The sequence below is a fragment of the Lathamus discolor genome, chromosome 6 (genome assembly GCF_037157495.1).
Source record: "Lathamus discolor isolate bLatDis1 chromosome 6, bLatDis1.hap1, whole genome shotgun sequence".
In the NCBI taxonomy this organism is placed as follows: domain Eukaryota; kingdom Metazoa; phylum Chordata; class Aves; order Psittaciformes; family Psittacidae; genus Lathamus; species Lathamus discolor.
The window spans coordinates 11234832-11249091 of NC_088889.1; the positions used below are offsets into that span (position 1 = coordinate 11234832).

Here is a 14260-nt window from a genome sequence, read left to right on the forward strand (position 1 = left end):
GGGACTTCCAGGAACTATCCCAGAATAATAATTCCCTCTGTGATAGGAATTCTGTTTCTGTAGCATGACAGTCAGGGGATTCAGGGAAAAGTGAATATAAACAGCAAGATGACAGCACTGCAAGGCAGATACTCAACATAAGGACATGGAGCTGCCTCACAGCTGCTTAATTCCCCCACCTGCCTGTCCCCAGCAATCTGCAGGTCCCCTCCCTGCTCCCCCCGCCACCAGCTCCCTTCCTCCTTCCCTCCCTCGAGACCCACTGAATTCCTTCTTTCTCCAGCACTCTAAAACAGTAAACTACACAGGATTCTCTCTTCATTTTGTTAACCGTGTATAAGAGTTGGCCGCTACAAAATAAAGTTCTAAATTAATAAAGCTCTATTTTATTGATAGCTCTTACTATCGATACTGGGTTGAACTGGGGCTCAACCCTCCGGTCCCCCCTGTTCTATTTCTGATCCAGCAAAGCATGGGAGGTGTGTCCCGGCAGAGGTCCCACCACTCCCAAGAGTTGCAGGAACCGGCTGCATTCAGGCAATAATTTTTATTGTGTTACGGAGATCCTGCCTTTCACTCCCGGCCAGATTCTGCTTACTAGCTGGCCCGCGGTTGTGCGGGCGAGACTGCGGTGCGCCCGAGGCGCCTGTAACGGCACAGGGGACGCGTCACAATGGGGGATGGCTATGAGGGTGCCTGCAGGCAGCACCGGCCCAGAACGGCCTGGGGCAGCAGTGAGTGCGCACGCCGAGGGGAGGCTGGGCTGGACAAGGGCTGGGGCAGAAACGTGGGCCCTGGGGGGGGGTGCTCGCCCTGTGTCGAAACCCTGGCTGCGAGCGCCTCGGGCAGGGCACGCTGCTGCTGCCTCCGTGCCTGGGCGCAGGCCTTGCTGCCTCCCAGCTGCCTCATTCCCTCTCCTGCCTGTCCGCAGCTCTCTGCGGCTCCCGTCCGCGCTTCCCCGCGCACCAGCTCCCTTCCTCCTTCCCTCCCTCCCAGCCCCACTGAATTCCTTCTTTCTCCTGCAGGCCATGGGCCTCGCAAGGCTCTTATTCTGGGTTCTGCAAAGCATATGCGTGCCCATGGTCGGTGATGAGTTGGATGAAGCCACACGTGAGCGCATGCAGCAGCTTTCGAAGATGCTTACGGAGGAGATGGCTCGGATAGCGCAGGAGCTGCATGAAGTCAAGGAGCTGAAGAGAATAGAGCACAACGGTGTGACCTGGAGTGGCCTGCTCTCTGCTGCCTTGTGGAACTGGAAGTTTTGGGTGATCGCCGGCTTCCTGCTCCTCCTGATTGCAGGGCTCTGCTGCTGCTTTAGCAAAAGAAGCCCTGAGCTGGACGGCAGCATCAGCGGTGAAGAGGAGGAAGACAGTGAAGAAGAAGATGCCTCTGGCGTGGCAGATTTTGACACGTACATTGCAATGCGCAACGAGTGGTCATTGAACGAACTGTGGAACCAGACCGAGTGGGTGGATGCGCTGGTGGAAAACCTTCTCTTTGCTTGCCAAGGGTCCAACTTAGTGTCAGAGGGTTTCTTCCTGGAGCTGGGACCAGCCATGGGAGTGGGCAGCGCCTTTGATTGCTGGAGTCCCCAGGAAGACGAGCCTGTCTACCGTATGCTCGTGTGCCTGAAGCCCTGCCGTGGCTACACCTTCTGCCTGGAGCCAGGCACCGTGGCAAACGAGTCCCGCATCCGTGTGGTGCTGGAGCGCACATGCACCGCTCAGCAGACGGTGGGACCCATGCCGTGCTTCCTTCACAACCGCAAGGAGCAGCTCAGGAAGAAGCAGAAGCCCAGGCTCCTGCATGCCCTCTGCACCGGCTCCTATCTAGATGTGCAGAAAACTGCTTGCTGGTTCCAGGATATGGTGAGGGAAAACAAGGCAATTGCGCGCCTGTTACGTTCACGTTACTACCTTCTGACTGTGCTGCCCTCCAGACGCTCCTGCAAAGTGGCACTTCAACATATCTCTGGGAGAACCATGGTCATTGAGATGAACTTTGTCGTGCAGCTGGGCAACTCAGACATCTTCATGAGCAGCCAGGCGAGAGAGGGTATCTTCAGCCCAAGCACAACGTGGACATTGACCTTTGCCAGGGCAGAGGCAAAGTTCTTGTGGCTGATGTTCGATCAGACCCCAGACGACACCTTGCTCAGCTGCCTGCAACTCTGCACCCGCATGCTGGCGGGCACAAGCTTTTCCAGCTATGCCTTGAAGACGGCGGTGATGCACCTCCTGACCACCACAGCCCTGTCAGGCTGGCGCAGGAGACATTTCCTGCTGCGGCTAGGTGACATCATGAGGTACCTGCGCCGCTGCTTGGAGGAGAAACGCCTCGACCACTTCTTCTTTGGCAATGAGAAGATTCCTGAGGAGATCGTCTTGCCCCCAGCCTTGCAAAGAGCCAAGCCATTCAACCTCTTCCAGCATCTGGCGCAGGATCCGGCTGCCCACGAGCAGGCAATGCGTGAGTTCGTGGAGCTGCAACACCGGCTTACAGCACAGATCTTCTTCTAGGGGCACTGAAAGTGGTCTTCATGCAGAGAGGGCTGAGGCCCTCATTGATTCCTTCGTTATTTCATTAAATGCCCGTTTTCCTTCCCCAGTCCACTGCTATTCCCTCACTTCTGTTTGCAGCAACTGCTATAGGCGTTCGACTAATATACCGTAGTCATAGATCCAGAGCCGACACCAACCTGTCATGCCGAGAAATGTCCCAAGTTCCTTGAGCGTCCTGGGGTTGAGGGGTTTGGCAGATCGTTTTCTTGCGTTCTTGTCCTAATTTCCACTGCTCCCCTGAGACCTCATACCCCCGGTAGGTGACTTCTTGCTTCATTGTTTGTGCCTTTTGCTGAGATACCTTATATCCTTCAAGTCCATGAGAATTTAACAGGCTTACCATCCATTCGCTACATCTGTTTGAAGTTTCGGTGGCTATCAATAGGTCGTCCACTTCAAGCTTAGCAGCTTTATCCAGTTGTTGGTTGTTCTGTTGTTCCTCAGTGGCCCGACTTTTGGGGACTTGGGCATCTTCATGGCGCACCTTCACCACCAGGTTCTGCACCCGAGCAGCGATATCTTGCTGAAGTACCGCAGCCCAGATGGGTTTACCTGTGCTTTGCCGTTTGCTCTGCTTCCAGCGCTGCAACCACCCACCCACACAGGGCATTCGCCACCATCCATGAATCAGTAGAGAGATAAAGTACTGGCCGCTTTTCTCGTTCAGCAGTGTCCAAGGCAAGCGGTATGTCTTTCACCTTGGCAAACTGACTCGATTCACCCTTTCCTTCAGCAGTTTTTGCACCTTGTTGTCGAGGTCTCCATACAGCTGCCTTCCATCTCTGATGCTTTCCCACAATATGGCTGGACCTATCAGTAAACAAGGCATACTGCTTTTTCACTTTCTGACTGTTTATTATACGGCGATGCCTCACGCATCACATCCTCCTCTGTTGACATTCCAAAATCTTTGCCCTCTGGCCAGTCAATGTTGACTTCTAGAATTCCTGAACAACTGGGATTTCCTGTTCAAGCTCACTGTGTACTTAGTGCAGCCCACTTACTCCATGTAGCACTGGTTGCATGATGTGTAGAGGAGACCTTGCCTTTGAACGTCCAGCCCAGCACTGGCAACCGGGATGCCAGGCGGAGCTGTGCTTCAGTGCCAATCACTTCTGAAGCAGCTCGAACCCCTTCATAGTCTGCCAGTATCACTTTTTCAGTTGGTGTATATCTGGCCTCAGATCCTCTCTATCCCCCACTCCAAAAGCTGAGGGGTCGACCTAGAGTCTCTCCTGGAGCTTTCTGCCAGAAGCTCCAGGTAGGACCATTCTCCCCAGCTGCGGGGATTACATTTTATACATCTGGCCCGGTCCGGACTGGTCCAAGGGGTCCTGCATGAACTATCTCTCGTTTAATCTGCTCAAAGGCTTGTTGTTGTTCATGGCCCCATTCTTCTTCCGGGTCACATGGCAGAGAGGGCTTACAATCAAACTGTAATTTGGGATGTGCATTCTCCAGAACCCCACAACACCCAAGAAAGCTTGTGTTTCTTTCTGATTGGTTGGTGAAGACATTGCTGTTATCTTGTTGATCACATCTGTGGGGATTTGGTGACATCCATCTTGCCATTTTATTCCCAAAAAATTGAATCTCCTGTGTAGGTCCCTTGACCTTACTCCGTTCTATTGCAAAACTGGCTTTCAGCAAGATTTGGATTATTTGCCTCCCTTTCTCAAAGACTTTTTCTGCTGTACCAACCCACACGATAATGTCGTAAAAGTATTGCAGGCGTTCTGGAGCTTGCCCCTGTTCCAGTGAAGTCTGGATCAGTCCACGGCAGATGGTAGGGCTGTGTTTCCACCCCTGGGGCAGTTGGTTCCAAGTGTACTGGACACCCCTCCAAGTAAAAGCAAACTGTGGGATGCACTCTGCTATCAAAGGAATTGAGAAGAATGCGTTGGCAATATCGATTGTGGCATACCACTTGGCTGCCTTTGACTCCAGTTCGGATTGAAGTTCTAGCATGTCTGATACAGCAGCACTCTATGGTGGTGTGACTTCATTCAGGCCACGAGAGTCTACTGTTATTGTCGACTCTCCGTTAGACTTTCTCACTGGCCATATGGGGCTATCAAAGGGTGAGCGGGTGCTACTGATCACTCCTTGTCTCTCCAGTCTACGGATCAGCTTACGGATGGGAATCAGGGAGTCTTGGTTGGTGCGATATTGCTGCCGGTGCACCGTTTTGGTCGCAATTGGCACTTGTTGTTCTTTGACCTTCAGCAACCCCACAACAGAAGGATCCTCTGAGAGACCAGGCAAGGTGGACAACTGCTCAGTTTCCTCGGTCTCCAGAGCAGCAATACCAAAAGCCCATTGGTACTCTTTTGGGTCTTTGAAGTACCCTCTCCCAAGGTAATCTATGCCAAGGATGCGTGGAGCCTCTGGACCAGTCACAATGGGGTGCTTTTGCCACTTCCTCCCAGTCAGGCTGATCAACTCCTGGGGTCGTATGGGTAAGTACCTAGGCCAATGAGCACTTTCAACATTTTGGAATTTCACCTCTCAACAAGTGAAAATCCGGAACGAACTAGTCGGACATTACTACTGTAGCTATCCTGGAGGAGAAGGAGGATATGGGAAGGAAGGAAGAAAGGAAGAATGGACGGACGCAGCAGGAAGACATTTCTGTTACCGGCTGGCTCTCCCAGAGAAGGCCAAAGGCGCAGTTGCCTATAGTTGTCACCAGATGGCTCCCAAGGAACAAAGGTGGCGACAACACCGAGAGCGCAGACCAGATGAGTCTCATGACCTGCGAGTCGGTCATATCATAACCCACCTCCAAAGTACAACAGAATGATAACCTTAGCCTCACAGACAGACATCACAGGGAGCAGACAGGACAAGAGCAGTACCAGTGAGCACACACACATTAACTCTGGGAACGCTATGACCACTGACTACCGCACTACCATGAATGCTTGCAACAAATTTGTTCTAACATGCTCGGGTCAGATGTGTCTTTATCGCAACCCAGTGCCCCATACTGGGTGCCAAAAAGGACTGTCACGGTTTAACTGCAGCTGGTAACTCAGTACCATGCAGCCACTCCCCCAGTTTCCCCTGCCCCTGACAGGATGAAGAGGAGAATTGTAAGAATGTAAAACCTGTGGGCTGAAATAAGAACAGTTTAATAATTGAAATTAGGTAAAATAGTGTGATAATAGAAATAATACCAACGATAACAATAGTGATAATAATAATAGACAGCAACAAGAAGAACAGAAAGCAAGCTCAGGAAACACAAGTGGTGCACAGCGCAATCACTCACCACCTGCTGACTGATACCCAGCCTGACCCAAGAGTTGATCAGTCCCTTCTGGATAACTCCTCCCAGTCTATATACTGGGCATGATGTGCTGTGGTTTGGAATACCCCTTTGGCTAGTTTGGGTCAGGTGTCCTGTCTCTGCTTCCGCACGGCTTCTTGTGCTCCTCGTCACTGGCAGAGCATGAGACTGAAAAATCCTTGAATGGTGTAAGTCAAACTGAGCAAAAACTAAAACTTTGGTGTGTTTTCAGTACTTTTCTCAGACTGAAGCCAAAACACAGCACTGCACCAGCTACTAAGCAGAAAATGAACTCTGTCCAAGTCAAAAGCCAGAATATGGCAACATGGTGCCCAAGAAAGGATTTAGTCAGATAATGGGACTCATTTCTGGAACAAGCTTACAGATACTTGGGTCAAAGAGCATGGCATCAAGTGGATATGTCACATGCCTTATCATATCAGGGATGCGATATACCTCTTATAATGGACGGCAGATTTTTGCTGTGATGCAGAATTCAATTAATGCTGTATAATTGATAACATCCCAGAAATCCCACTAAGCAATATTAAACAGCCATACATAATTCTATGCCTAAATACTTTATTAAGGTTAGCTCCCTATTTCTAACTAGGTAACTGTTCCGCTTACTGATAACTTGACTGGCTGTTGGGCGAAGGTTAAGTGCGTGCCACCTTTCCTTCCCATCTTAGAACTCTTGTGGGAAACACATGTTGAGCCATGCACTGTTACATAACTAGTTTGCTCTGGATAGTTCTGCTGGCAAGGAATGCAAAGGGAAAATTATTTAAGTAATATGGGGACAGTGTAAGAAAATGTGAAGCAATAAGCATGGCAATGGGATACAGGCTTTACAATGAATCTTAAAAGCACACGAAAATACAGAATCACCATCAGTGAAGCAGTGTAACAGCACAGGGGACGCGTCGCAATGGGGGATGGCTAGGAGGATGCCTGCAGGCAGCCCAGAACGGCCTGGGGCAGCAGTGAGTGCGCACGCAGGGGGGAGGCTGGGCTGGACAAGGGCTGGGGCAGAAACGTGGGCCCTGGGGGGGGGTGCTCGCCCTGCGTCGAAACCCTGGCTGCGAGCGCCTCGGGCAGGGCACGCTGCTGCTGCCTCCGTGCCTGGGCGCAGGCCTTGCTGCCTCCCAGCTGCCTCGTTCCCTCTCCTGCCTGTCCGCAGCTCTCTGCGGCTCCCGTCCGCGCTTCCCCGCGCACCAGCTCCCTTCCTCCTTCCCTCCCTCCCAGCCCCACTGAATTCCTTCTTTCTCCTGCAGGCCAAGGGCCTCGCAAGGCTCTTATCCTGGGTTCTGCAAAGCGTATTCTCGAATGTGGTCTTCATCAGTGATGAGCTGGATGAAGCCACACGTGAGCGCATGCAGCAGCTTTCGAAGATGCTCACGGAGGAGATGGCTCGGATAGCGCAGGAGCTGCATGAAGTCGAGGAGCTGAAGAGAATAGAGCACAACGGTGTGACCTGGAGTGGCCTGCTCTCTGCTGCCTTGTGGAACTGGAAATTTTGGGTGATCGCCGGCTTCCTGCTCCTCCTGATTGCAGGGCTCTGCTGCTGCTTTAGCAAAAGAAGCCCTGAGCTGGACGGCAGCATCAGCGGTGAAGAGGAGGAAGACAGTGAAGACGAAGATGCCTCTGGCGTGGCAGATTTTGACACGTACATTGCAATGCGCAACGAGTGGTCATTGAACGAACTGTGGCATGCTTCCCTTGGTGCAACGTGTAATCATTGCTTACATTATTTCACTGTGCACCTCTGAGAGAAGACATGCTCTGCACAGTGGAAGACAGCAATTAGATCTCCCTTAGCCTGCCTTCTCGGAGAGATGCAGTGCTTGACAGCTGTGGTGTGGTGCAGTGCATGGCTGTGTCCTGGGTTCAGCAGTAGCAGCTGTTTTTCTTGGTAGCTGGTGCAGTGCTGTGTTTCGACTTTTGGCCTGGGAACAGCACTGATAACACTGATGTTTTTAGTTACTGCTCAAATGTTTTATTCTGGCTAAGGACTTTGTGAGTCTCATGCTCTGCCAAGGACGAGGGGAGGCTGGGAGGAAGCAGAGACAGGACACCTGACCCAAGCTGACCAAAGAAGTATTCCATACCACAGCACGTCATGCCCGGGATGTAACTGGGAGTTACTCAGCAACTTTGACCTACTATTACTCAGTAAATAGTGCCAAGCATAGATTAATCCATATCCTATTCACAGCATTTCATTCACTGTAAGATTTTCTTACAATTGGCAGATTGGCATTTAAAGACTCCTGGCATTTAAAGGTACTCACAGTTGCACGGAAAACCTGACAACAGCCTTCCTTCTTACACAGCCTGATCCTGACAGCCATCCTTCCTTGGCATCTTGGGACTTCCAGGAACTATCCCAGAATAATAATTCCCTCTGTGATAGGAATTCTGTTTCTGTAGCATGACAGTCAGGGGATTCAGGGAAAAGTGAATATAAACAGCAAGATGACAGCACTGCAAGGCAGATACTCAACATAAGGACATGGAGCTGCCTCACAGCTGCTTAATTCCCCCACCTGCCTGTCCCCAGCAATCTGCAGGTCCCCTCCCTGCTCCCCCCGCCACCAGCTCCCTTCCTCCTTCCCTCCCTCGAGACCCACTGAATTCCTTCTTTCTCCAGCACTCTAAAACAGTAAACTACACAGGATTCTCTCTTCATTTTGTTAACCATGTATAAGAGTTGGCCGCTACAAAATAAAGTTCTAAATTAATAAAGCTCTATTTTATTGATAGCTCTTACTATCGATACTGGGTTGAACTGGGGCTCAACCCTCCGGTCCCCCCTGTTCTATTTCTGATCCAGCAAAGCATGGGAGGTGTGTCCCGGCAGAGGTCCCACCACTCCCAAGAGTTGCAGGAACCGGCTGCATTCAGGCAATAATTTTTATTGTGTTACGGAGATCCTGCCTTTCACTCCCGGCCAGATTCTGCTTACTAGCTGGCCCGCGGTTGTGCGGGCGAGACTGCGGTGTGCCCGAGGCGCCTGTAACGGCACAGGGGACGCGTCACAATGGGGGATGGCTATGAGGGTGCCTGCAGGCAGCACCGGCCCAGAACGGCCTGGGGCAGCAGTGAGTGCGCACGCCGAGGGGAGGCTGGGCTGGACAAGGGCTGGGGCAGAAACGTGGGCCCTGGGGGGGGGTGCTCGCCCTGTGTCGAAACCCTGGCTGCGAGCGCCTCGGGCAGGGCACGCTGCTGCTGCCTCCGTGCCTGGGCGCAGGCCTTGCTGCCTCCCAGCTGCCTCATTCCCTCTCCTGCCTGTCCGCAGCTCTCTGCGGCTCCCGTCCGCGCTTCCCCGCGCACCAGCTCCCTTCCTCCTTCCCTCCCTCCCAGCCCCACTGAATTCCTTCTTTCTCCTGCAGGCCATGGGCCTCGCAAGGCTCTTATTCTGGGTTCTGCAAAGCATATGCGTGCCCATGGTCGGTGATGAGTTGGATGAAGCCACACGTGAGCGCATGCAGCAGCTTTCGAAGATGCTTACGGAGGAGATGGCTCGGATAGCGCAGGAGCTGCATGAAGTCAAGGAGCTGAAGAGAATAGAGCACAACGGTGTGACCTGGAGTGGCCTGCTCTCTGCTGCCTTGTGGAACTGGAAGTTTTGGGTGATCGCCGGCTTCCTGCTCCTCCTGATTGCAGGGCTCTGCTGCTGCTTTAGCAAAAGAAGCCCTGAGCTGGACGGCAGCATCAGCGGTGAAGAGGAGGAAGACAGTGAAGAAGAAGATGCCTCTGGCGTGGCAGATTTTGACACGTACATTGCAATGCGCAACGAGTGGTCATTGAACGAACTGTGGAACCAGACCGAGTGGGTGGATGCGCTGGTGGAAAACCTTCTCTTTGCTTGCCAAGGGTCCAACTTAGTGTCAGAGGGTTTCTTCCTGGAGCTGGGACCAGCCATGGGAGTGGGCAGCGCCTTTGATTGCTGGAGTCCCCAGGAAGACGAGCCTGTCTACCGTATGCTCGTGTGCCTGAAGCCCTGCCGTGGCTACACCTTCTGCCTGGAGCCAGGCACCGTGGCAAACGAGTCCCGCATCCGTGTGGTGCTGGAGCGCACATGCACCGCTCAGCAGACGGTGGGACCCATGCCGTGCTTCCTTCACAACCGCAAGGAGCAGCTCAGGAAGAAGCAGAAGCCCAGGCTCCTGCATGCCCTCTGCACCGGCTCCTATCTAGATGTGCAGAAAACTGCTTGCTGGTTCCAGGATATGGTGAGGGAAAACAAGGCAATTGCGCGCCTGTTACGTTCACATTACTACCTTCTGACTGTGCTGCCCTCCAGACGCTCCTGCAAAGTGGCACTTCAACATATCTCTGGGAGAACCATGGTCATTGAGATGAACTTTGTCGTGCAGCTGGGCAACTCAGACATCTTCATGAGCAGCCAGGCGAGAGAGGGTATCTTCAGCCCAAGCACAACGTGGACATTGACCTTTGCCAGGGCAGAGGCAAAGTTCTTGTGGCTGATGTTCGATCAGACCCCAGACGACACCTTGCTCAGCTGCCTGCAACTCTGCACCCGCATGCTGGCGGGCACAAGCTTTTCCAGCTATGCCTTGAAGACGGTGGTGATGCACCTCCTGACCACCACAGCCCTGTCAGGCTGGCGCAGGAGACATTTCCTGCTGCGGCTAGGTGACATCATGAGGTACCTGCGCCGCTGCTTGGAGGAGAAACGCCTCGACCACTTCTTCTTTGGCAATGAGAAGATTCCTGAGGAGATCGTCTTGCCCCCAGCCTTGCAAAGAGCCAAGCCATTCAACCTCTTCCAGCATCTGGCGCAGGATCCGGCTGCCCACGAGCAGGCAATGCGTGAGTTCGTGGAGCTGCAACACCGGCTTACAGCACAGATCTTCTTCTAGGGGCACTGAAAGTGGTCTTCATGCAGAGAGGGCTGAGGCCCTCATTGATTCCTTCGTTATTTCATTAAATGCCCGTTTTCCTTCCCCAGTCCACTGCTATTCCCTCACTTCTGTTTGCAGCAACTGCTATAGGCGTTCGACTAATATACCGTAGTCATAGATCCAGAGCCGACACCAACCTGTCATGCCGAGAAATGTCCCAAGTTCCTTGAGCGTCCTGGGGTTGAGGGGTTTGGCAGATCGTTTTCTTGCGTTCTTGTCCTAATTTCCACTGCTCCCCTGAGACCTCATACCCCCGGTAGGTGACTTCTTGCTTCATTGTTTGTGCCTTTTGCTGAGATACCTTATATCCTTCAAGTCCATGAGAATTTAACAGGCTTACCATCCATTCGCTACATCTGTTTGAAGTTTCGGTGGCTATCAATAGGTCGTCCACTTCAAGCTTAGCAGCTTTATCCAGTTGTTGGTTGTTCTGTTGTTCCTCAGTGGCCCGACTTTTGGGGACTTGGGCATCTTCATGGCGCACCTTCACCACCAGGTTCTGCACCCGAGCAGCGATATCTTGCTGAAGTACCGCAGCCCAGATGGGTTTACCTGTGCTTTGCCGTTTGCTCTGCTTCCAGCGCTGCAACCACCCACCCACACAGGGCATTCGCCACCATCCATGAATCAGTAGAGAGATAAAGTACTGGCCGCTTTTCTCGTTCAGCAGTGTCCAAGGCAAGCTGTATGTCTTTCACCTTGGCAAACTGACTCGATTCACCCTTTCCTTCAGCAGTTTTTGCACCTTGTTGTCGAGGTCTCCATACAGCTGCCTTCCATCTCTGATGCTTTCCCACAATATGGCTGGACCTATCAGTAAACAAGGCATACTGCTTTTTCACTTTCTGACTGTTTATTATACGGCGATGCCTCACGCATCACATCCTCCTCTGTTGACATTCCAAAATCTTTGCCCTCTGGCCAGTCAATGTTGACTTCTAGAATTCCTGAACAACTGGGATTTCCTGTTCAAGCTCACTGTGTACTTAGTGCAGCCCACTTACTCCATGTAGCACTGGTTGCATGATGTGTAGAGGAGACCTTGCCTTTGAACGTCCAGCCCAGCACTGGCAACCGGGATGCCAGGCGGAGCTGTGCTTCAGTGCCAATCACTTCTGAAGCAGCTCGAACCCCTTCATAGTCTGCCAGTATCACTTTTTCAGTTGGTGTATATCTGGCCTCAGATCCTCTCTATCCCCCACTCCAAAAGCTGAGGGGTCGACCTAGAGTCTCTCCTGGAGCTTTCTGCCAGAAGCTCCAGGTAGGACCATTCTCCCCAGCTGCGGGGATTACATTTTATACATCTGGCCCGGTCCGGACTGGTCCAAGGGGTCCTGCATGAACTATCTCTCGTTTAATCTGCTCAAAGGCTTGTTGTTGTTCATGGCCCCATTCTTCTTCCGGGTCACATGGCAGAGAGGGCTTACAATCAAACTGTAATTTGGGATGTGCATTCTCCAGAACCCCACAACACCCAAGAAAGCTTGTGTTTCTTTCTGATTGGTTGGTGAAGACATTGCTGTTATCTTGTTGATCACATCTGTGGGGATTTGGTGACATCCATCTTGCCATTTTATTCCCAAAAAATTGAATCTCCTGTGTAGGTCCCTTGACCTTACTCCGTTCTATTGCAAAACTGGCTTTCAGCAAGATTTGGATTATTTGCCTCCCTTTCTCAAAGACTTTTTCTGCTGTACCAACCCACACGATAATGTCGTAAAAGTATTGCAGGCGTTCTGGAGCTTGCCCCTGTTCCAGTGAAGTCTGGATCAGTCCACGGCAGATGGTAGGGCTGTGTTTCCACCCCTGGGGCAGTTGGTTCCAAGTGTACTGGACACCCCTCCAAGTAAAAGCAAACTGTGGGATGCACTCTGCTATCAAAGGAATTGAGAAGAATGCGTTGGCAATATCGATTGTGGCATACCACTTGGCTGCCTTTGACTCCAGTTCGGATTGAAGTTCTAGCATGTCTGATACAGCAGCACTCTATGGTGGTGTGACTTCATTCAGGCCACGAGAGTCTACTGTTATTGTCGACTCTCCGTCAGACTTTCTCACTGGCCATATGGGGCTATCAAAGGGTGAGCGGGTGCTACTGATCACTCCTTGTCTCTCCAGTCTACGGATCAGCTTACGGATGGGAATCAGGGAGTCTTGGTTGGTGCGATATTGCTGCCGGTGCACCGTTTTGGTCGCAATTGGCACTTGTTGTTCTTCGACCTTCAGCAACCCCACAACAGAAGGATCCTCTGAGAGACCAGGCAAGGTGGACAACTGCTCAGTTTCCTCGGTCTCCAGAGCAGCAATACCAAAAGCCCATTGGTACTCTTTTGGGTCTTTGAAGTACCCTCTCCCAAGGTAATCTATGCCAAGGATGCGTGGAGCCTCTGGACCAGTCACAATGGGGTGCTTTTGCCACTTCCTCCCAGTCAGGCTGATCAGCTCCTGGGGTCGTATGGGTAAGTACCTAGGCCAATGAGCACTTTCAACATTTTGGAATTTCACCTCTCAACAAGTGAAAATCCGGAACGAACTAGTCGGACATTACTACTGTAGCTATCCTGGAGGAGAAGGAGGATATGGGAAGGAAGGAAGAAAGGAAGAATGGACGGACGCAGCAGGAAGACATTTCTGTTACCGGCTGGCTCTCCCAGAGAAGGCCAAAGGCGCACTTGCCTATAGTTGTCACCAGATGGCTCCCAAGGAACAAAGGTGGCGACAACACCGAGAGCGCAGACCAGATGAGTCTCATGACCTGCGAGTCTGTCATATCATAACCCACCTCCAAAGTACAACAGAATGATAACCTTAGCCTCACAGACAGACATCACAGGGAGCAGACAGGACAAGAGCAGTACCAGTGAGCACACACACATTAACTCTGGGAACGCTATGACCACTGACTACCGCACTACCATGAATGCTTGCAACAAATTTGTTCTAACATGCTCGGGTCAGATGTGTCTTTATCGCAACCCAGTGCCCCATACTGGGTGCCAAAAAGGACTGTCACGGTTTAACTGCAGCTGGTAACTCAGTACCATGCAGCCACTCCCCCAGTTTCCCCTGCCCCTGACAGGATGAAGAGGAGAATTGTAAGAATGTAAAACCTGTGGGCTGAAATAAGAACAGTTTAATAATTGAAATTAGGTAAAATAGTGTGATAATAGAAATAATACCAACGATAACAATAGTGATAATAATAACAGACAGCAACAAGAAGAACAGAAAGCAAGCTCAGGAAACACAAGTGGTGCACAGCGCAATCACTCACCACCTGCTGACTGATACCCAGCCTGACCCAAGAGTTGATCAGTCCCTTCTGGATAACTCCTCCCAGTCTATATACTGGGCATGATGTGCTGTGGTTTGGAATACCCCTTTGGCTAGTTTGGGTCAGGTGTCCTGTCTCTGCTTCCGCACAGCTTCTTGTGCTCCTCGTCACTGGCAGAGCATGAGACTGAAAAATCCTTGAA

At 51.8% G+C, this 14260-nt stretch overlaps 2 protein-coding genes across 2 annotated transcripts; both read left to right on the plus strand.

The window, feature by feature from the left end:
- The first annotated feature begins 673 nt into the window (after positions 1-673).
- Positions 674-2519, plus strand: LOC136017428 (inositol 1,4,5-trisphosphate receptor-interacting protein-like 1). Its single transcript, XM_065685745.1, is given in 2 exon segments — positions 674-877; positions 879-2519. Coding segments are annotated over 2 exon segments (1845 nt in total).
- A 6377-nt stretch (positions 2520-8896) lies between these two features.
- LOC136017429 (inositol 1,4,5-trisphosphate receptor-interacting protein-like 1) lies at positions 8897-10742 on the plus strand. Its single transcript, XM_065685746.1, is given in 2 exon segments — positions 8897-9100; positions 9102-10742. Coding segments are annotated over 2 exon segments (1845 nt in total).
- The last annotated feature ends 3518 nt before the right edge of the window (positions 10743-14260 follow it).